At 40.7% G+C, this 22002-nt stretch overlaps 4 protein-coding genes across 5 annotated transcripts; 2 read left to right on the forward strand and 2 right to left on the reverse strand.

Annotated features, from left to right (window-relative positions):
- The first annotated feature begins 393 nt into the window (after positions 1 to 393).
- LOC104919118 (transmembrane protein 205) lies at positions 394 to 7902 on the forward strand. 2 transcript variants are annotated; one of them, XM_010731049.3, is made up of 4 exons: positions 394 to 522; positions 3251 to 3400; positions 4465 to 4628; positions 4718 to 7902. In XM_010731049.3, the coding sequence occupies exons 2-4, from the start codon at positions 3301 to 3303 to the stop codon at positions 5018 to 5020; spliced, it is 567 nt and encodes a 188-aa protein (XP_010729351.1). In that variant the 5' UTR covers positions 394 to 522; positions 3251 to 3300; the 3' UTR covers positions 5021 to 7902. The 2 variants fall into 2 exon arrangements, with proteins under 2 accessions (XP_010729351.1, XP_027146141.1); XM_027290340.1 differs by having other exon boundaries at positions 402 to 522; positions 3255 to 3400.
- A 163-nt stretch (positions 7903 to 8065) lies between these two features.
- Positions 8066 to 14250, reverse strand: slc35d1a (solute carrier family 35 member D1a). The gene is made up of 12 exons (XM_010731047.3): positions 14019 to 14250; positions 13709 to 13742; positions 12895 to 12981; positions 12734 to 12801; positions 12549 to 12620; positions 12316 to 12384; positions 12003 to 12105; positions 11257 to 11349; positions 10647 to 10714; positions 10312 to 10390; positions 10141 to 10223; positions 8066 to 8760 (listed from the first exon to the last, which is right to left on the reverse strand). Exons 1-12 carry the CDS (start codon positions 14126 to 14128, stop codon positions 8655 to 8657), a joined length of 972 nt encoding a protein of 323 aa, XP_010729349.1. The 5' UTR covers positions 14129 to 14250; the 3' UTR covers positions 8066 to 8654.
- Positions 14251 to 18371: 4121 nt separating this feature from the next.
- Positions 18372 to 19893, forward strand: aqp12 (aquaporin 12). The gene is made up of 3 exons (XM_010731046.3): positions 18372 to 19044; positions 19488 to 19604; positions 19680 to 19893. The coding sequence occupies exons 1-3, from the start codon at positions 18450 to 18452 to the stop codon at positions 19805 to 19807; spliced, it is 840 nt and encodes a 279-aa protein (XP_010729348.2). The 5' UTR covers positions 18372 to 18449; the 3' UTR covers positions 19808 to 19893.
- On the reverse strand, positions 19882 to 21861 carry rpp21 (ribonuclease P subunit p21). Its single transcript, XM_010731045.3, has 5 exons — positions 21707 to 21861; positions 21516 to 21616; positions 20649 to 20731; positions 20404 to 20538; positions 19882 to 20308 (listed from the first exon to the last, which is right to left on the reverse strand). The coding sequence occupies exons 1-5, from the start codon at positions 21758 to 21760 to the stop codon at positions 20208 to 20210; spliced, it is 474 nt and encodes a 157-aa protein (XP_010729347.2). The 5' UTR covers positions 21761 to 21861; the 3' UTR covers positions 19882 to 20207.
- Between the last annotated feature and the right edge of the window lie 141 nt (positions 21862 to 22002).

A 22002-nucleotide genomic window follows, 5' to 3' on the forward strand; every position in this document is an offset into this window, starting at 1 on the left:
TACATCTGCATTTAAATTAAACCAATGCTTAGATCTTTACAAAACAGAACACTCAAAACATAAAAGTAAAAATACAGATTATTAAACTGTTGGAAATAAAGTCCACACACAACCTGGGTTGATGTATTTGCTTTCGACTGATACATTTGACTTTATTTGAAGTCAGCACGAACCTGAAGTTTTTGTTTCTTTTATTTGTCCTTGTGTCTATGTTTGCATATATTTAATTAAATCGGATATAATCTGAACAATTATTTCACTTTATTTGAACAAACTGTGCAAACCTAACTTTGTTAAGCCACATTAAGTCATGACAACTCACCTTAAACTGGGGCAGACACCTTTTATATAAATCACCCTGTGTGTTACTGCAGTCCTGTTTTACCTGTATGAGGACACACACACACACACGCACACACACACACACACACACACACACACACACACACACGTTGTTCCGCCCTCTTCTCGTTTAGCAGCGTTAGCAGCTTCACTGTCCGAGCCGAAGACAGCTGCGAACAGGTAAGCTGAAGCTCACCGTGTTTCATATAGAAACGTAAACATGCATTAACTCTTAAAGCGTCTACCTGTAACTAATAAGCGAAGCTAAGTCTCTCCGAGCTGCACAGTTCACTTCCGTCAGTCTGCTGTTTTTAGCTCGTCGTTGCTACTTGTTGGAGGAATAAGTCGAGGTGACTTTGGTGACTTTAGCCGGTGCTTAACTCTTCTTTTCGGGCTGCTTAAGTTTGACTTTCGGCCCCCTCTGGTTGTCTGAAGTCATCCAGGTGTTTGTGCAAACTTGTACTTTTAGTTTACAGCTTGTAAAGCAAGTATGCACGCGCACACACGCACACACACACACACCCGCGCGCGCGCACACACGCGCACAGTTCGAGGTCAACAGTGAGGCGTGTTTCCTTGACAACTATGCGGAAGATTATATAGATCCTTATGGTATCAGACACACCTACACACTGATTGATTGATTGATTGATTTAAAGTGATCATGTCAAAGCAAAATAAATAAAAAAGAAACAGGTCAAACCAGCTGCAAATTAAATCCTGCAAAGAAGCAGGAACACTTTTTTAATTCATTTTCAGAATAAACAATCACACTACAACAAAATATATAATACAGGTGCAAAACTAACCCATCACAATAAGGCAAACCTTAGAGGAGATAAACATTACAGGGCAGTAACGTGTTGTCTTGCAGACCAAAACGTTCCTTAGAGAAAAACATTTCAAATAACAAATAAAAGAGGAAAAAAATAACAAAAAAACAAGCAGGCGTATAATAAATACAATTGTTATGCCTCCAATGCTTTCCTCCCCTCTAAGAACACCATACAAGATCTCCACATGCTGTCAAAAATCTGACATTTACCCTTTTAACGTGAAGTTTTTCCAGTGCCAGCGAGTCTGATAATCCTGCAAGCCAGACACTGATACTTGGTTTAGAAGTGGATTTCCATGATTTGGCTATAGTGTACTGTGGCTTGTAGCATGCAAAAAAAAAAAAAAACCTAGATTTATTTGCCTTGCTAAGGTCAAGGTTTAGGAAGAAATATACGCTTATTTATTCATACCCTTAATTATTATTCTCCTGCACTCAAAAAAGCAGGACTTTTCCATTCATCAGAATAACATAGGTTTAATATAACTTAACTAATTGACTTAATGTGAATAAGATTTATGTAATTGTACTAACAAACTCAATGTGCTTCAGCCAGGTTTATGCATTCTTTATTAATAAAGCCAATTTGTTGCCCAAACCAACTTCCTCATTCTTATACCTCAGGAAAATATTTGTAAAGTCACCAAGTACATTTGCCTCTGAGGGCTTTACAGTCTGTACAGGGAGTGACACCCTCTGTCCTTAGACCCTCGGTTCGAGTGAGGAAAAACTTTTAACAGGGAAAAAAGGTGGAGGAAACCTCAGGAAGAGCCACAGAGGAGGGATCCCTCTCCCAGGAACAGATATCACGTGTACAGGACAAATCAACACAAACATATTGTACGAATACAATGAATGATAAAATGATTACAGTAGCAGTGGAACCTGTGATAGAGATAGAGAGACACAGATGCACAGCATCAGCAAGTCATTAACTAACTATAAACTGTAATGGAGATATGGCAGCAATAATGACAGTAGGAATATGTGTAGTGGACGTCGTGCAGGACCACAGCAGCAGCCACGATCCATGAGAACCTGCATATAAGTTCTCTTAACTAGAACAAATTAAATCCCGCAAAGAAGCAGAAAGAAGTGTACACTTATTTATGGCTATTATGGAGGATGTTATTCTAATGGATGTTTCCATCCATTAGAATAACATAGGTTTAATATAATTTAACTAATTGACTAAATGTGAATCAAGTAATAAGATTTATTTAATAGTACTAATAAATTCAATGTGCTTCAGCTTTATGAATTCTGTATTAATAAAGCCAATTTGTGAAAATGAATGCAGTCATTTTGAGTTTATTACATAAATCTTATTACTTGTTATTTCACGCTAAGTTTGTTAGTGAATTTATATTAAAACTTTGTAAATCAAATGAATGGACATTTTCTATGTAATTGAAATGCACAAGTGGCCGAAATATATATTTTTTAACTGTGTATGTGTGTTTCTATTTATACATAAATCCTCATATTCACACATACATGTTTTTTTAAGGCAGTCCTGGTCAAGACAGACAGCAGCACAAACTAAGAACAAGTCGAATTAAAACAGATACAAAACAAACCGACGATATTTCAGCACATAGCAATCTAAAAAAAATCAATATAAATGCAGAACAAGCCGTAAAAAGAAGAGACACCGTGTCAATAACATTACTCTGTGCAAAAATCTGTAGTTCATGTTTATGTTTCTTGTCTTCTTTACCTGCACGTGCAACAGACATATTTATAAATCAGCATCCAAATTCTGTGTTCACAACAGGAACATACCGTCGTGTCTGCAAACCAAAACTGAACATCACCGTCACCGTCCTTCCTCATTCTTACACCTCAGGAAAAGATTTGTTTTTTTCATGCTTGTACAAAAAACAAAGATTCAGTAACTTCAGGAGAACACCAACCTCTGGGTTGTTTTATTTATTTTATGTCCCTGTTTCGGTATCTACAGGTGTGGTTTTAATCTTCATATCAACAATCCTGGAACTAAACATCAAACTTCACTCACCCTTTCACCCACTTTTCACCTCTACCTGCCTGATTATGGCTCTTTGTGTTCAGACAGTGTTGGTTTTGGAGACTACAGTGGAGTCCGGACTGGAGAAGGAAGCATGTCCACTGACCAGGAGCCCACGTTCACTGTGAAGCTGCTGCAGCTGCTGCTGCTCTCCACCTACTGGGGGATGCAGATCTGGGTCACCTTTATTTCAAGTCAGTACCAAGCACACATGATAAAAGTACACGAGGGATACGTGCACAACACAATAGTGACTCTTTCAGAGTGATCTCGAGTGACTGGAACTCAGTACGCCTGTGTTTAGACCTGTCCCCATCTTTGTGTGCCTTTGTATCATCTCTAACCAGTTTTCCCCGACTCGCTCGCTGACGAGCTTTTGTCGTAGCTCGGTCACTGAGTTCACACAGGTTGCAGTGAATCAAGGCGTGTTTATATTTTACTTTAGAGGAATGCAGTTCACATTCCTGTCTATTTGCAGGGCTCAACGGCGACAGCTTCCAAGTTGCAACTGGCAACTAATTTTTAGTGTCAACGGTAACATATAAAACATATGGACAGGAAACAACGGCGAGGAAGCCAGAGAGAAGCCATGCAGACACGGGGAGAACATGCAAACTCCTCGCAGGCCAGCCTAACGTGCAAAATAATCAACAAAAACTCATATTGGCTCCTACACTGATTTTGAATCAAAATTTTAAAAAGGGAGAGAACCCGTGATGAAGCTCAGGTCTTTCTCCAAAGAAGCGAGCCTCGGCTGCACGTCTTTCACCCTCGGATGCTTCAACAAATCCCACATAGGTAGCAGCTGTGAGCTATTTGACTTCAGTATCATGAGCACTTCACGTCCTCTTTCGACACCTCCAGCTCCGGCTCCACGGCACACTAACCCCAACCCAAAGAGCACAAAGATGCCAAACCGGTCCTGAAGCAAGCCGAGAAGTCTCGATCCTCATCGTCCTCCTAGTATCAAACACAACCTATAAAGGCGACGTATAACTGCACAGTATCTTAAATACTCTTTAAGAAGAGTGTTAAGTCCCGATTATTAACTTGATCTTAAGTACATTGCAACATCTGAACTCGCTGCCAGTATTCAACCACAACACTGTGGTGTATCATCACTTTATTTATAAGTGAGGATTGTCTGACATTGTGGAGAAAGGTGTAGATGAATGATATTTGACTGTGGTTAAGATAAAGTTTTGATTTGTTCAGGTCGCAGTGCAGTGCTCATGAGTTGTTCTGATGTTCTGCACAGGCTTTGTGATGGACAACCACCTGAACAGACACACCTACGGCTTCATCCAGAGCCGTCTTGTCCCGTTCTACCTCCACCTGGGTTCAGCTTGTGCCTTCTTTAACCTCACCATCTACGCCGTGTATCATCCCAGCGACATGCTGGACGACAAAGAAGCCTTTCAGGTGTGTTGTTTGTGCCTCGCATCATCACACTGCATGAAACCTATTTTTTAAAATCTCATCCTCTCTTTTCTTTTCCCCCTCCTCACCAGATCTTCATCTTCTTTGTGTCGGTGACAGTCGCAGCCGTCAACGCGCAGTGGTTCGGCCAGATGACTTCAGAGATCATGGCGGACATGCATCTCATCGAGCAGGCGTGCGGATTGGGTCAGGACATCGGCCTGTCGTCGAACCGCGAAGCTTACGCCAAGCTGTGCGACACGGACGTCAAATACCGACACCTGAGCAGTCGCCTGTGGCTGTACAGACTGCTGTCCTCCCTCTGCAACCTCTGCTGCATCGGCTGCAACTTCTACAGCCTGTGTTACATGGCCGAGAACCTCGGCACACTTTAAAACCCACGCACAGCAGCTGGACTGTTTAATCATTGAAACATAGGCTCTTCCACGTCACTCCTTTACAAATCTAGAATTTTTTTTTTGTAAAGTTAAAGTAAGTTATATATTTAATACTCTTTCTCTGTCTCTGCCTTTAATAATTATGAGATTAAACATCAGGTAAGCCGCGTTGTTCTTGTGCCTCGGGGAACTATGAAAGGATCGAGCCTACGTGCTTTGATTTTTGAGGCTCCAGTTTTTGTAGGTTTTGAGACGCGCAGCGTTACAAACATACGCTGCATTTCACTGCAGGGAGATAAATCAGTTCCTGCAGTGAGTAACGCCTCACCTTTCACCTAGTGTGGCTGAAGCTGGTGGCACCCTTGAGATTTCCCTTCACGATTACACTTGAGGTACGTTTCAGGAACCTAAATAATCAGTTTTGTACGTAGAGTCTCAGACGCCATGGCGGAAAACAGCCCCAATGCACTGCACATTTTTAAATAATATATATATATATACATATATATATATATTTGTGTGGATGTATGAGTAAGCAACTAAAGGCACCTTTACCGCCCAATCCTGCATTTCTTGTTTGGGTGCAGTTTGAATACTATGCACGCAAGGGTTCCAACACTTTTACTACATGGCATGCAGCCAGTACTGCAAAACCAAAACACAACAAGTCGTTATGTTGGAATCAGGACGGTTTGTAGTTGTTAGAAGCTTTGCAAGCGTGCTGCAGGAGGAAATCCAAGGCCTCTGTAGCATTGTTTATTAGAAGATCTCTGCACTCAACCTGTTCACTAATCATCCCAGTATGAACGCCATGTGCATTGTTACCTTTCACAGTGTGCCTCAAATGAAAATCAGTCTGTTGTCTGCTTGAGTTTAAAGTGCGTCTTTTTCGATGTGTGGCTGTTGGGAAGTTATGCGGTCACAATCTTGTTTTTTTTTTTTTTGTTAGTTTGTTTCACATGCCGAGCAGAGAGGATCTAACAAACCTCCATGATGCTATGATGGCTCCTCTTTTGTTTCTTGTTTCTCTTTGCGTCGACCTGTGCTACATGCCCGTTAAACCAAAAAAAAAAATGCAATCAAGGCAGAGGCAGCTGAGCCCAGGTTCTCCTCTTTTTGTTTTTCTTGTGTTCATTCTGCTGGACCGATGAAGGTGCTTATAATTATGACCGTTACTGGCAAACACAATGCAATGTTTTAAACTGTGCACGTTCTTCACGATGCGTCGCCTGTCAGATTAATACAATAACACAAGTGGATTTGTGACAAAGGTGAAATTTTATAGACCTTTTTACATGAGTTAGTGGATATTTATGCCCCGTTTTTCTTGACGATGTGTTTGAGATAATGGGCTGTAACTGTGCAGCTCAAGTCGCCTGAAGACCAGCGAGGTCACAGGTCATGAGCTGCACATGGTAGTGGGTTTGTTTCGACATGTATGGTCTGTGTTTTTGTATTAAAACATGTTTTCTCTCAGTTCTGTGCTTTATCGTCTTCTCCACATCATTAGATTAATTTTATTCGCTCAGGAAGTGCAGGCTGAACTTAATTAACGCCAATTTTATGTGCAGATTTTTTTTCTTTTTCCGGCTCTGTTCTTCGGTAAATGAATTAAAAGGAGACACTAACTGGTCTCAGACGGTCTTTTTGAAGCTGTTTATGCAGCGCTCAGTGTGTGTGTGGAGTGTCAGTCACACTCGTGTATGAAAAAAGATAATTTCATGTGGAGTGATTTGTACCTTGTTACATAAAGTAGTTTGGATCTGAAAATGTTTGATGGTTGGTGACACCTAGTGGTAATTAAAAAAATAAATGTGTCCCTACTGTGCAACTCTGAAGCCAAATTTTATGATTTTTCCTACAGATGACAGAAGGGGGAAGCATTGCACTGCTGTAGTTTATCATCAGCTGTGAATACAAACAGATCCTCAGCTACAGAACTGTGTTGAAATATCCAAGATTAAGTGATATTAGACGATCTATGAATAGATAATTGCAAAACATTCACACCATCACTCGTTTTAGTCAGATTAAAGTTGAATATTACAGGAGATTAAAGGGAAATCAGTAACTGAGTGATCTTGAATGTCATTTTATAATCACTGCTACTGTTTGTGCATGTGTGCTTTTATCTTATGTCATCATTTTATCATTTGTCTGTGCTCATGTATGTTTTCTTATGCCATAAACTTGCCGGGGGACTGCTGATGAAAATTAGCCTGTGTGACTAAATCTGGCACATTGACACGATGGTGTTCATGTTTAATGTGCATTGTCCCTTCTTAAATAAAACAGTGTGTTCTCTGTGAATATGCTGCTGGATGTTGCTGCATTTGTAATAACAAATCCAAAAAGACAACGTCGTGTCAAGTTTTTTTTAATGTAAAAACACATCTTTGCTACAAATCCATGGTTACTGTGTTTGAGATGAGGTCAGCATCAACAACACACAAGCCACTGCTCCTAGAAAATGAATATTAGTCTAAAAAAAAAAGTAATAAATATAAAATGATGTAGAGAAAAGTAAAAAAAAAACACTTGTACCTGACTATCGAAGGTTTAGAAAACCATGTTTCTCTTGTAATACTTATAAAAACCTGAAACGTACATTTCAGGAATAATCTCAATCCCAACAATGAATGTAACGCCCTTCTTTTTCTCTTTTCCAGGCGCTACCTCAGTTAAAAGTGCGATAACATTGTGTCAAAATAAAAAAAACTAATTGATCCCCTTGTACAAATAACAAACCATAAGTAGCGTTTGTTAATTCTGCATAGAGAGAACCAGTTACAACCTTGGAGAGTCCACAACAACCATTCTGTAATACTGAGGGAGCGACATATAAACTCTTTTTTTAATTTTCCCCCAAATGGAGGCAGCAACATTATTTAAAGCCACAATCCTTGATGGGAACCGACAGCCCCACTGCCCATCCATCCACTTTGGTCGTCTGAAGGATGAGGTTAGATCACCGTCGTTACCGTTCGTCTGTAACGTTTCTTAACAGTGTATGCGCAAAAAAAAAATAAAAAATTAAAAAGAAATGTATTATACTAAAGACTGAAACAACAGATAATGAGTGTCAGTGCATCTCACTGTGCTTAGAAGGCATCCAAAGTTACAATCCCTGTAAACAGCAAACCAGAAAAGGCAATAAAAAAAATAAAAAATAAGGATTGTGCCTTTAAAATAACCATTACTTAATGTTCCCACGATTCATCGGTACACACCCACGCTTAAAACTATTCCTCATTCCGGCTGTTTATTCCCGTGTCCAGGACATTTTAACTTTTCACGTTCTGTCTGTCATGAAATGTTGTAATATAAATACTATTGCTTCTGTGTTTCCCTTCTTCTCAATGCTCACATGTACAGTATCAAAATACAAATATTTTTTTTAAAAAAGAAGAAAAAAAAGTCAACCCACAATCCCTCTGGAGGGTTTGTAACCATGGCGAGAGAGTCGTGGTGATGGCTCCGTTTCCACAAACACAGAAAGAAAGTTGCCACGACACAATTCCCGCCAATCCTTTTGCCTTTGCTGCTAAAAAATACTCCATAAATAAAAGTCATACTAAAAATAGAATTTTCCTGTTTATCAGCATAAAAATAATAAAGTCCAGTGTCTCTGTCATACAACCACCTTCCCCTTGATGTCCAGCTTGGTGCTTTCGCTCGCTTTGTTCGACTGCTCCTCTGTGAGAGTGATGTAGGAGTACACCAGGCTGCCCGCGATGCTGCAACAAGGACAACAACCATGCTGTAAAAACAACTAATAAACTAACATTTATGATCACTGGCAGGACAAGAGTGTACAGTGAGATGTATCTGTAAAACTTTTAGAACAATGAATCTGATCTGGGCAAAATGAGACTTGAAAATCATGTTTCTTTTTGTGCCAATTAGTTTTAAAAGGTGAACATGTTGCAGCACATCATCGGTCATGAAATCCATCATATTTCCAGACAAGATCCAGCAGGCACGGCAGCTGATTGGCACATATAGTATCAGTGACATTTGTGTCGACAGGAGCAGATACTGTTTGGCTGAGGCTACATGGCGATGGAATATGTGATTGCGTGGCACACGATGAGCTGTGTGAAGAACAAAATGTTCCCCCCAGAGTGAGCTTAGCACATCTGAGGCCCGGCTTTGATTAGTTCAAAATGGGCCACAATGATTTTATTAAGGCCCCGTGACTGTGGGGGGTCCCACAGGAGAACACATGACGACTGAGAAGCCTCCAGCTCTTTTATGCCATGAATAATCGAATTAACCATTTTTTAAATTGGGAAATTATTGAAACATTTACAGAAGATTTAACCTTATTTTTATTGTGTTTCATACAAAGAAAGAAAGTTATTAGTTTAACAGTTCTGCAAATGTGAATTGACAGACTTACAACCAATCAGAGCAGTGAACCGTGTGACACTAGTTTGTTTAATACTGACACAATAGCAGAGTCACACCCACACATCATATTCTAGAAATCTGATCGCTTCCTCTGGTTCCCACGTTAGTGATAAACCATGAATCATCAAAGTTATTACAAATCATCCTGAGGGGCAATGTGAACACGGCTCCAGCCGCCACCGTGACCCCGATGAGGATAAGCGGTTACAGAAAATGGGAATGTGAACATCTGTCAAAGCCACAAATGTCAAACTCGTGATGGTCAGTGTTCATCAGGAGTCATTAGGATTCAACATCTGGGAACCACGAATGTCTGAACATTATTCTGTTCAAGACATTTCACAGGATAAGTGACAACTCTAACCTGATAGTGGCTCCAGATTAATCTCTAAAGTCATGAAGATTCAACATCTGGGAACCACGAATGTCTGAACATTATTCTGTTCAAGACATTTCACAGGATAAGTGACAACTCTGGGAACCATGAATTTCATGGTCATTTAGCATGCCTTAAGACAACACGCCATAATAATACAGTGTTTAATGTTCCCTCTGATGTTTATGTCTAACTGACTTAATCTGTTATGTGACCGTGCCATGTGAAACGTACAGTACGTGCTGGAATGTCAGATAAGTGAGAATCTGTGTCCCTGCTCAAAGATGTTTGGCCTGCCACGGGAGTGAATGAAAACGTTGTTTCATACCTGATATTCAAACCTATGAAGTTAGTCCAAGAGAAAATGTAGTCTCCACTGAACACCATCCCGATGTACGTCACAAGGACGTTCTGGAAAATCAAGAAAATATGAATTAAGCTGAGAGTTTTTTGTGTTTTGGTGTATTTAACTACAACTTCACACGAATCCGGATCTCACCTTGATGCACCCCACGATCGTAGTCGTTAACGCCGAGTTGTATTGTGTACAGAGCACAGTGGAATACATCAGAACAAACCTGCAAAACAAGCATGTTATCAAATTACAAGTGACTCGTCACTTGTTCAAACACGACCATCAGATTTCACAACGTTCAACAAACTTAACAGGTATTGGCCTAGAATCTAGATTGATGTAAGAGCAGCACCACGGAAATCTGTTGAGATCCAGATGTTCAAATCTGGCACACCAACACCGCATCCTGCCTGCCTGCCTGCCTGCCTGCTTGCACACGCACGCACACACACGTCACACAAACTGGCTTGTGTTCTTACCCCATGATGCAAGAGAGGATGAACTGGGTGAGGAAAAACATATCGGACCAACCGTCGTACTCCACCGCCTGAGAAGAGAGGCAACACAACTTCACTAGTAAAAACACACACAGACAGACATAAAAAAGCATACGGGAAAACAGGAGTTAAACTAAATAAGTAGGTGGTCATGTATTAGAAATGATGTGCTTAAAATATTCAGTTTGTTTTTGCTTTATAACTCGAGTCACTCCTTGGAGGAAAAGAAAACAAAGATCACATTTTAGGGAGTTGATTGTAATGACACAGCACTGAGCTTTAAAGGGAAGTATTCTGCATCTCCACAGAGGTTACTCAGTAAAAGAGAAGCTGTACACGCTGCTGTAATAAGTCTACTAGGTGCATAATAGCTGCTTTGTGCCTTTCTGGCTGCTGGGCCCCAGCTGGGCAAACCAGAAGGTCTCTGCCAACACTCACCAACAAACAGGCAGCTCGTATTTACAGCACACACCCATGCTCACACGTATGAGCGCTCACTTTGGGATTTAACTTTTCTAAAAACACAAAAAACTAACAAAAGACTTGATGATTTAATCGCACACGTTCGTGAATTAATGCTCAGACCGCTTACCTTCTGCATATCTCCAGTCACATGAGCCAACAGAAGAGTGGGAAGGATCATAAATAATGCATTATAATACAATAATCCATATTTCCCCAACTCCTGTGAGAGAAAGCATAGAAACAGATGGGCAGGGAGCAACAGGAGCATGAAAAATAAGCAGAGCTTGGAACAGAGAGGCTTATTCACAAGTGTTTCAGTGCATTCCTCACTAACCAGCATACAGATGTCATGCATGGCAAGCCCTCTTCGCTACCTCCAACCTCTTGTTCATGTTTCGTGTGGCTCCATCTTTCACTTCCTCATAATATCGCTCACACACACACACCTCTCACATCCCTGTCTGTCTTGTTTAGTATTAGCAGCTGGTGCTTTACAGACATCACAGACTAAATCTGGACCCAGTTCTGCTTCTGCTGTAACATGAGAGCCGAGCTGTCTGCTCGTGTGACATAAGAAACGACTCAAACGTGCTCCAAGACTTTTCTGACTCGACCGTCATTAACCTGACCGTTAAAAAAAAAAGCAATGCAGCGACTTTTTACACACAAATAATACTTTCTCTACAAAACGGTGATAATTAAATCAACTTAGCAGCAGGGAGTGAAAAGCACTCCCGGCGTTTGTGTACACAGAGTTTCTTTAAGGACTGAAGGACAGTTTTGGGTTCTCGACATTCACCAACATTAGCTCAATGCCAAAAACAGCTCCAAACCCAACAATGGTTATATTCATCAGGCGGCGCTGCCACATACCTTTGCATCTAATTTTTGTTTCACATAGGCTCCGTTGGCTGCAGTCAGCACGTCGTTCATGAGGATGAATACGTAGCCTTGCAGGTCAAAGGACAAGTCGGCACTGAACAGAGATGAGAGAGAAGTAAGTTTAGAAGAAGTAGATAAGAGTTTTTGTAGCTCTGGGCAAGCTTGAGATATAGAACATGTGTCTAATGACCCTGAAGACAATATAACTTTAGTGAGGGCATATATCAGGACAGGACAAGCCTTTGTAGTGAAGGTAATTCTGGTTTGGTTAACTGCCAGGACACCTGGATGTAGCAGAACTTACCTCGCAGCTATAAACGCCCCGAGGATCATTGTAAATACTGTCAGCTGGACTGGCCTGGAGAACTTCTTCCTGTTAAAAAGGTCAAAAAAAAAAAACAGCCGAGCAATGAAACCCAATCAGGGTGCTTTGAGCTGTAAATAAAAGCAAACTAATACAACACAAAGAGGACAGCTTGTCCTCGCTGTTGAATGAAAGCAGACGACTGAGAAGTGGGTTATCGCTTATCTTCTTACTTGAGGAGAAGTCCCTCGGCCAGCATTGTGAATAAGATGGAGAACCTCCTGAGGACAGTAAACATCGGCAAGCTGGTGGAAAGACGACAACATGGAATGACTTCAACTCGGGCCGTGCCCGAATGAGCTCATGATGGCACTAAATCAACTCCCAGTTTCAAAAGCAAAAAGAGACGAGGACTTACTTCAGCCGCTTGGTTCCAAACAGACCAGTGATTTGATTTCCCACATAAAGGAGAGGTAGAGGAAACGTCTGTAAAGAATTTAAAACCCACACGTAAACAATCAGATCACAGCGGATTAAAGCATGCCGGGACACGGATTTTTAAAAAAAAGGTGGTCTCACCTTGCGAGGTATGCTCTCATCGCAGTCCGGGAAGCTGATCACCCTCGCAGCCTTGCCCACCCACAGCACGACCACTGTGGCCAACATCTGCACACACACACACACACACACACATACAACAGCACAATTACATGTTTTTAGGATTAAATCAGATTAGATTAAACTTAATTATCATTGCACTTCAACAAAACGCAGTTTAGCATCTAAAAAGTGCAAGAATATATAAATAAAAGTGCAGATAATGAATACACAGCTTGTATATCAGATAATTATGTATATTAGAGGGAGTTATGTGAGTTTTAAAAAAAGGCAGAATGTGTACAGAGGTGCAACAGCACAATAACATCTTTTTATGATTAAATCAGATTAGATTAAACTTAATTAATCATTGCACTGAGTACGAGCACTTTAAGAAAATGCAGTTTAGCATCTAAAAAGTGCAAGAAAATATAAATAACAGTGCAGATAATGATGTTATACAGTGTTAACAGTGTGTGGGATTAATACACAGCTTGTATATTAGATAATTATGTATATTTGAGGGAGTTATATGAGTTTAAAAAGAGGCAATAGCACAATAACATCTTTTTAAGATTAAATTAAACTTAATTAATCATTGCACTGAGTACGAGCACTTCAAGAAAATGCAGTTTAGCATCTAAAAAAGGCAAAAAAGTGCAAGAATATATCACTAACAGTGCAGATAATGATGTTATACAGTGTTAACAGTGTGTGGGATTAATACACAGCTCGTATATTAGATAAGTATGTATATTTGAGGGAGTTGTGTGAGTTTAAAAAGAGGCAAACTTACTTGTCCGATGCCGACGCATATCGACGAGGGGAACCTGGAGGGCAGAGCAGAGTTTAGTCCCCATTGATCGGTACAACGGCACAAATCCCGGTGTATTTACATTCCTCGGTGCAGTATCTAACTAAAACACAAACATCTCTCCAGCTGTGCGAACATAAACGAGGTTCACAGCCCAAGAAGTTGTCGCTAGCTCCGCCGAGCAGACACCAACTTCCCCAGAGCTGCTAAGCTTTAAGCTAACGGCGCTAACTTCAACGGCTGCAACCGCCGCCGAGCCGTTAGCCGTTGGCCGTTAACCGTTAACCGTTACCTGTAGTTGGTGAGGACGCTCTTGTTCACCACGACGATGAGAAACGAGCTCAGACCGTAAAAACCGGCGGCGAACAGCTTCACGAACAGCGTGAGAGGTTTGTCCGCCATCCCCCGACGAGTCCTCGCTCCACTGTGAGCGGCGGAGTCTGAGTCTGAGTCTGAGTCTGAGGCTGAGTCTGCTGAGGCTCTGCTGCTTCTTCCTCCCCGCCTGCTGCTGCTGCCATCACTGCAACCGGGATCACACACACACACACACACACACAGATACACACAAACACACACACACACACACACAGATACACACAAACACAATACTGGGACGTTGACGTTTCACAACTTCCGCCTTGAGTCTAAGCATCACACACAAACACACAAACACACACACACACACACACACACACACACACACAAACACACACGCACACACACAAACACTCACGCACAAACACACACACACACAAACACAAACACACACAAACACACACACAAACACACATGCACACAAACACACACGCACACAAACACACACACAAACACACACGCACACAAACACACACGCAAACACACACGCACACAAACACACATGCACATAAACACACACACACACACACAATTACACACATAAACACACACACACAAACACACATGCACATAAACACACACAAACAAACACACACACAAACACGCACACAAACACACACACATACACACACACAAATGCACACAAACACACAGACACAAACACACACACACACACACAACACTGGGACGTTGACATTTCACAACTTCTGCCTCGAATCTAAGCATCACACACACACTGTGTGTGTGTGTGTGTGTGTGTGTGTGTGTGTGTAACCTAAAGCAGAAGAAGCTTCAGATGGAGATGATTATCTTGTTTACAAGCTTGACTTTCATGAATGAATGTTATGGAACAACAGCATCCTGTTTTTTTTTTTATCTCTTTACATGTGATCCGTATAATCCAATCACAACATTTATCAGAGGTCCAGTGTGCAGAATTTAGTTGCGTCTATTCCTCATCACATAACCCGCCTACACCTTCAAATCAAATCAGATTTTATTTGTATAGCTCCAAAGACACAAAGTACATTTGCCTCTGAGGGCTTTACAATCTGTATGACTGGTAGTTTGTTCCACAGAAGAGGAGCCTGATAGCTGAAAGCTCTGGCTGCCAATCTACTTTTGGAAACTATAGGAACCACAAGGAACCCAGCATCCTGAGAGTGCACAGTGTTCACCTTCCAAGTGTAAAGAAGAAAGGCACTGTTTAGAGTCGTTATCTAGTTTGTCTGTTCTGGGCTACTGTAGAGACAACATGGTGACTTCCATGAAAGAGGACCCGTGCCTACTGTAGATATAAAAGGACAAAAAACAAAACATATGCTGATTTTCAGGTGATTATACATGCATGAAAACATAGTTGTGAATATTATATTCATGCATGCCTTATTCTGAAAATAAAGGCTCCAAATCTTACACACTGCACCTTTAATTAATTAGTTATATTGATAATACATAAAGGTCCAGTGTGTAAGAGCTATCTATTGGCAGGAATTTATATAATATTCATGAGCATGCAGGATTTGTTGTCATTTCAATGTCTTTATATCTACAAAGATGGATTGCATCACAATGGATTTCATATCTGTTATAAAATTAGGATTATACTGGGGTGCAGATGTTTTAACTCATATAGATAGTGTGTGTGTTTCCTGTGTTTTGCAAGTCTTGCGCACTTCCCTTATTCGGCCTGTGATTTACTGAGGCTGGCAGAGAGAGATAATTATCAGTAGTACAAGGACAGGAGAGACAGGCTACCATTTGGATATGAAACATAATGCTGATTACTGAGCAGAAAACCAAAAAGGAATGTTATGATATTATCTGTATCAGTAGGGAGGTGTCCGAGACAGCCCATTTTTAACAAATGTATAAGAACCAACTGTTAGAGCTCCTCGAGGAGCCTTTTCTCTGTAACCCCTTTTGTGTGCTGCACTGTTAAACGCTCCTTCTTGTACGAGAATAATAAATCCAACTTAAACTTTGATGCTTTGAATCCAGTCCTCCTTATTCAAGGGTTTTTCTTTAAAAATTCCCATAACAGTATCTGTGATGTGGATCATCAGTGGACCTGATGCGGGCCGAATGATGCCTGGGTGCTCAAACAAGCCATCTGAAATGACACTTACCTGTCAGCCTTGTTGTTAATTATGCATAGCTTTAAGCCTTAATATATATTTGAATAGGTAAGCTCTATGAAAAATTCACCCTCAGTATAGTTGTCATGAACGATGAAGTTAGCTATAGAGACCAAAAACAGTTTTTTGTACCAGGCTGTAAACATGGTTATTTCTGCTGTGAAGTTGGACATTTGAACATGGGGACTTATGGAGACTGACTCACTTCTGGAGCCAGCCAATGTTTGAGGAACTGCAGTTTTTGGCACCTAACCAAACACTGACTTATATGGCCTATACCTGAATTACATTTTCCCACAGTAAACATGTCCTCACGTACAGTTTCAGTCTTTCTTTAATTTTATTACTTTATACATTGTTTATTAACACTGAAGAAGGAACATATTTGTTGTGGAGAATTCATCCATGGTCAGTTCATTTAGTGGAGAGAAAGTGCACAGGAGTCCCAAGATATCTTACGCTGAAAGGTTTATTGAAGCTTGGCCAAGGACAATGGAGGATTTATGAACACTTGTTATGAAATGATGCTGCCTCATTTCTGAAGATGTTGTCCTCTCTGGCTCGTCTATATGCCCACAGGATAGTGACACAACTACTCTATGCACTCTATTAGTCTAACAACAACAACATGTTTACCCTTTTAATGGTCCAACTCTGTAGAGGTTTGAAGATTTGATTATGTACCAATCAGGAGTATTCCAACCTATTAGGAGGAGCATGTATCAAGATATATGTATTATATAAATATATATATTGTTTTTATTGAAGAAGAATTAAGGTTTTCTGCCACAATACACCATGACAATGTGACAGTGAGTCAGCATGCATAGTACCAGGAATTCATTCAGCCTAATTTTAATTTTTATAAATATTTACACCTGTGCTTTCCCTACTGTCCAAATGTTTTATGTGAAATGAGAGAGAGGATTGGGGCTGAGTTTTTTTTTTTAACTGTGATCTAACTGTGGAGGTAGAAAGGACATTTTCAGTCAGGAGATGCACAATAAAGAAACAAAGATTTATGATCTGTCTCTTACTGATGCAGCAGCAGTATAGACCAAATGCAGGATAGCGTGTCGAGTTTACTATTCAACCACAGGATGGAGACACAATGCACGATTAATGATGGCTTAATGGCATTACAACCAACTACCAATCCCAAATCCTACAGTAAACGTGCACTGTGTATTTCTTTAGTGAAGCATTGCCTGTGGATCCAACTTGATATCTTCAAAATGCTACTAACAATGCACTGCATGCCTGTTTAGTGACACAGTTCCAGCTGTTCACTGAATACAGAGCAGATCAAATCATCAGAGTGTTTCCCTATTTTTATAATAGCAGTGGCAGAATTATGTCATAATACAGACGAAGTGCCAGCTATTGCAAAGACTGTATTTATAAATTGCTGATGTAATTTTGCAGGTGGAGCTCAGTACTTTACTCTACAGTCTGCAGGCAAGCTGATCAGACTGTGCTCCTCCTTTGCAGCCCTGATTTCTGGTTCTGCTGCCCGAGGTAGTTTTACTGCTGGAACCCTCTGATGAGTTATGAGCTGATGAGGCATTGATGTCTGTCTCCACTGGGGATGAAAGAGCAGGAACATTACAGCAATACATAATAAATGAAAGATGGAGATGCAGCGATAGAGACCTTTGCATAAAAAATATTTCAGTCATAACTCTGGATGTGATTGTCTCAATTCTGTTTTACTTGCAACATTGGGCAGAAGATACTTTAGAATATAAGTCAGAATATTTTAAGATAAATGCCAAGTGCATAGCGTTGCTGGTTCAGAGTACTGGCACCGCTTTTAAGTACTACTATCTGCTGCATCATTGAACTGGACTCCGTCTTTTGAATCCAGTGGTGTGCCCAGTGTTTTCATTTGCATTTTTATTACTCTTCATCTATTTTGTCTGGGGGAAAAAATAATATTTGGAGTAGAAGTAATCCTGTAGAGAGATTTAACCAAAGCTTTGATCTTATTATATGTGAACACTGAATGAGGGCCAGCTTTCTTGACCTGACCTTGCAAAGGCCCATGTGTATTTTGGCAGGTGTTTTTGGGATACAGACCTGACGTGTCTCTGATAAGAAAGGTGCCTCTGCATGTGCCACGTTGTCAAACAGAACGCAGACTTGTTAAGTCAGACACTCTTTCATTTCTTTTTGGAAAAAGAAACAGCAGGGGACATCTGATCTGAGTCATGTCTGGACTGAACGCATCTCTCGGATACTTCGTGGCTGTTGTGATCTTTGCAGCCTCGGTTCGAACGCTCCTCAGAAAATGGCCACGGTTTAGCTTCATTTCGGAGTTTGCGTCCTCTTTCATGCTGGTGGCATGTTGGCTGGAGGTGCAGACCATTGTGGAAGTAGGTGAGTGGGCCGGGGGCTTGGGTCCTGATGTGACTCTGACCATCCTGTTTGTGGTGTTGCTAACCCACGGCGTGATCTGCGGTGCTGCATCTGGGAATCCCAGCCTGGTGATGCTGAAGTTCCTGCAGCTGGAGACCACCACCCTTCCCACTCTCCTTGCTGTAGCAGCCCAGTTCCTTGGGGCCCACCTTGGCCTTCTTGTAGCAGTATACTACTGGGGTCTGGAGCTGACAGACATGCACATGATCAAAAACCTGATGGCTAGAGAGTGCAGCACATCCCTGCTGGTCTCTTTGTATCAGGGGTTTTTCACAGAGTGTGTTTGCGCACTCATCTTTCATCTGATCCATCTAAACCTGCAACGCAGGCATGCTTTGATCCGGGTGCCCCTGGTCGCTGTCCTCCTCACTTTCCTGTCTCATGCAGGTAAGTTTTAGTTGAACCATGTCCCTACTTTATCCTCCAATAAAAAGGTTCAAAAAAGAAACTTTGTGTTTTTAAATATGAGAACATTTCTGCAGGAAAGAAAAACCTGACACTTTCAATTATATCATGCATCTTTTCATGAATTTGAAAAACAACTAGATATCCATAAAAGAGAAGAAAATAATATGTTACTTTCAGTTTGCTCATTTGGTATTACTTTCGTTCATTGGATGATAATTTTTTTTATTGGGTTGTTGTGTGTCAATTCAGAACTGCTAAACACTGCACTGCCCAGAAATGATCTCACAACTTTATTATGAGTTCCTTGGACTCCACCTTCGCATCAGTCATGCATGTGATCCTCTGTTTCAAGTGTCATTTAACTGACTTTTATGTGTCTACGTCCATCTAGATAAATTTTATCTGTCCATTGCCTTTTGCAGCCAGAGGTTACACTTCAGCTTACATGAACCCATCCTTGGCCTATGGCCTCACCTTCCACTGTCCTGGATTCACCTTGGCAGAGTATGCATTAGTCTACTGGCTGGGTCCTCTCACAGGTAAAAACACGTTCAGATAAATATATGTGCATCTGCTGTCTGTGCTTGTGATCACACTGAATGTCTGTTTTCTAGGCATGATGCTGGCTCTTCTCCTGTACATGGGTCATATTCCAAGGATTTTTGCCAAGAACCTTTTCTATTTGCAGAAGACACGTTTCAGAGTGCCAAAGGGCGAAAAAGGAGACAAGAAGAAAAAGTGAAAGAGATATTTTTATTTTCTTTTTAAGCCTTTTAGTATCTAACAGCAGATGATTGATGCTCAACAGTCACATGCTTGTACAAAAAATAATAAGCATAAAAAATTATTTTCCATTCTTGTTGGCTGTTTTCAATAAAACCTTTCGTATCAACAAGCGTTTCCTTTTGAAAACATAATTTCTGTAAATCCACATGATGGCCATCTGCTGGTAGAATAAAGAATGACTGCAAGAAACATGAACACACTGCACAAAGATGCTGAAACTGATCTCACAGAGGCCACAGACTAAATAAATTACCAAAATACAGAATTAAAGAGTGTCATTTAAATAATATCAAACTACTTCCTCAGATTATAGACGCTGGATATCAGTCAGAGGAATATCAGTCCTTCATATGCAGTTATGTACTTGCAGTGCTCTGAGCAGCACCGTGTTTAGAAGACGCCGATCCATCCGGCGTTTTTTTCTCTTTTGGCTGATTCTTAGAGGGGGGACCTTGATCTGTGGGTAAGAAAGAACAAAAGATAATGGTCAGAGCGTGTTTTCCACTTATCTACTCATAGTTGAGAAATCTAGAAGATGAAGTTTGTTATAACCTGGCTGCTTTCGTTGCTCCATCTGAGCCTCGGGGCGGTCGACCCACAAACAATGATCTGGATTATTCAGTAACGTCTTGCTCTGTCCGCAGCTCAGGCACCTCATAACAGTGAAGCGAGTCTTGCTGTTCTTTCCTATTGAAACAAAGTCAGACAGATGGAAAGATAGAGTGAACACATTTCTTTACATTACATTTACCAAACACATAAAATGAAATGCAAGGAGAAAAATAAAACAGACTCACTTCGTTGTCGTACTGTAGCAGTTACGCCCGGGATCAGCAATGAGCAGCACTTCTTGCATAATGTTCTCTTCACTGACGGATCTCTGCAATAAAAAAAGATGTTGAAAACCTTATTTATGTCACGTTAGACTTACATAAGACTGACTTTTTGTCCACCAGCCTCCTGATCAGACCAAAACCAACAGTGTGCTAGTCCATCTGTGGAAACTTTCTGACTTATCTGTTCTGTCTCTCGTCTCACAGCCCTTTAAATTTGAAATCTTAATATCAAAATATGTCACAAACAGCTGGGCACTGTAGTTTTTGGTAAATGTTAATCAAACAGGAGGAAGCAGTGCATATGTTTAGGACTAATTTCAGTAGTGGTTGGTCAGAATCTGTCTCAGCATCCATGAGATTAAAAGACGTGAACGATTATGGTGGAGATATTTTTGATTTACAGAGGATTACAGACATTTCTTCCACGGCTGTAGCACTTTATCCGGCAACCTGGAGCATCAACGTGGGCAGTGTGCGGGATCAGACCAGATTACACAAACAGATCATCCCGGTCCAGGAGATCCTTTTGCTATACAGACATTACTTGTTATTAGGATTAATTAAATTGTTGGTTTTGGTCTTTTCCAGGGAGTTGTGGATGTAAACAAACAGGCAGGTCTGTTATAAAAACAGAAATATAATTTTAAAAAATAACTTTTCAACCCTGATAATAAAATTGTGTGAAAGTTATTGATTAATATTTATTTTAAAAAAAACATATGGGCAACACACGTGACGTCATTCTGGAGCTTTTCAGGCCTTTCCTTCAAAATAAAATCCACTTTAAACACACACACGCCTCTTCACAGTACTGAGGTTTAAACTTACTGTCTGAGAACTAAACGTCTCGCTATGGTCCTCTGTGTGAAGCAGTAGAAACGAGCCAGCTTCACGTTTTCAGCGTTTTCAGATAAAACGCAATGAGCCGCCTGCAGAGACACGAAACCTGTTAGCACGTTAGCACCATGTGACCTGACGTGACAGCGGTTTGTTTTTTAAACTTATTATTTATTTCCTACCTGGTAAAGATAGTTCAGTCTTTGGTAAGCTTCTTTGTCTTTTATTTGAGCCATCTAACACAAAACATGAGAAAAAAACAGCAGCAAGTTTCGTCCTGTTGGAGTCTTCGAGTTACCGGAAGCAGTCGTTAAAAGCCGAGCCAAAACTTCAGAATAAAAGCACACGATAAACTCACTGGTTCCCAAAGTAGGGGTCGGGACCCCCCGGGGAGGTCGCAAGATGATTTTCAGAAATCAAATAAAAAATAATAACTTTTAGAAATAACATATTTTAGCCAATAATTGTAACAAACTCC

Source organism: Larimichthys crocea, chromosome XVII (assembly GCF_000972845.2).
Source record: "Larimichthys crocea isolate SSNF chromosome XVII, L_crocea_2.0, whole genome shotgun sequence".
Lineage (NCBI taxonomy): Eukaryota > Metazoa > Chordata > Actinopteri > Sciaenidae > Larimichthys > Larimichthys crocea.

Coding starts and splice junctions, on each gene's coding strand:
- LOC104919118 (XM_010731049.3), top strand. CDS start 3,301: ATGTCCACTGACCAGGAGCCCACGTTCACTGTGAAGCTGCTGCAGCTG. Junction 3,401..4,464: donor CTGGGTCACCTTTATTTCAA/GTCAGTACCAAG, acceptor TGTTCTGCACAG/GCTTTGTGATGGACAACCAC. Junction 4,629..4,717: donor ACGACAAAGAAGCCTTTCAG/GTGTGTTGTTTG, acceptor CCTCCTCACCAG/ATCTTCATCTTCTTTGTGTC.
- slc35d1a (XM_010731047.3), bottom strand. CDS start 14,128: ATGGCGGACAAACCTCTCACGCTGTTCGTGAAGCTGTTCGCCGCCGGT. Junction 12,802..12,894: donor ATGAGAGCATACCTCGCAAG/GTGAGACCACCT, acceptor AATTCTTTACAG/ACGTTTCCTCTACCTCTCCT. Junction 8,761..10,140: donor TTCATAGGTTTGAATATCAG/GTATGAAACAAC, acceptor TCCTTGTTGCAG/CATCGCGGGCAGCCTGGTGT.
- aqp12 (XM_010731046.3), top strand. CDS start 18,450: ATGTCTGGACTGAACGCATCTCTCGGATACTTCGTGGCTGTTGTGATC. Junction 19,045..19,487: donor CACTTTCCTGTCTCATGCAG/GTAAGTTTTAGT, acceptor TGCCTTTTGCAG/CCAGAGGTTACACTTCAGCT. Junction 19,605..19,679: donor CTGGCTGGGTCCTCTCACAG/GTAAAAACACGT, acceptor TCTGTTTTCTAG/GCATGATGCTGGCTCTTCTC.
- rpp21 (XM_010731045.3), bottom strand. CDS start 21,760: ATGGCTCAAATAAAAGACAAAGAAGCTTACCAAAGACTGAACTATCTT. Junction 21,617..21,706: donor GACTGAACTATCTTTACCAG/GTAGGAAATAAA, acceptor GTGTCTCTGCAG/GCGGCTCATTGCGTTTTATC. Junction 20,309..20,403: donor GGAGCAACGAAAGCAGCCAG/GTTATAACAAAC, acceptor TCTTACCCACAG/ATCAAGGTCCCCCCTCTAAG.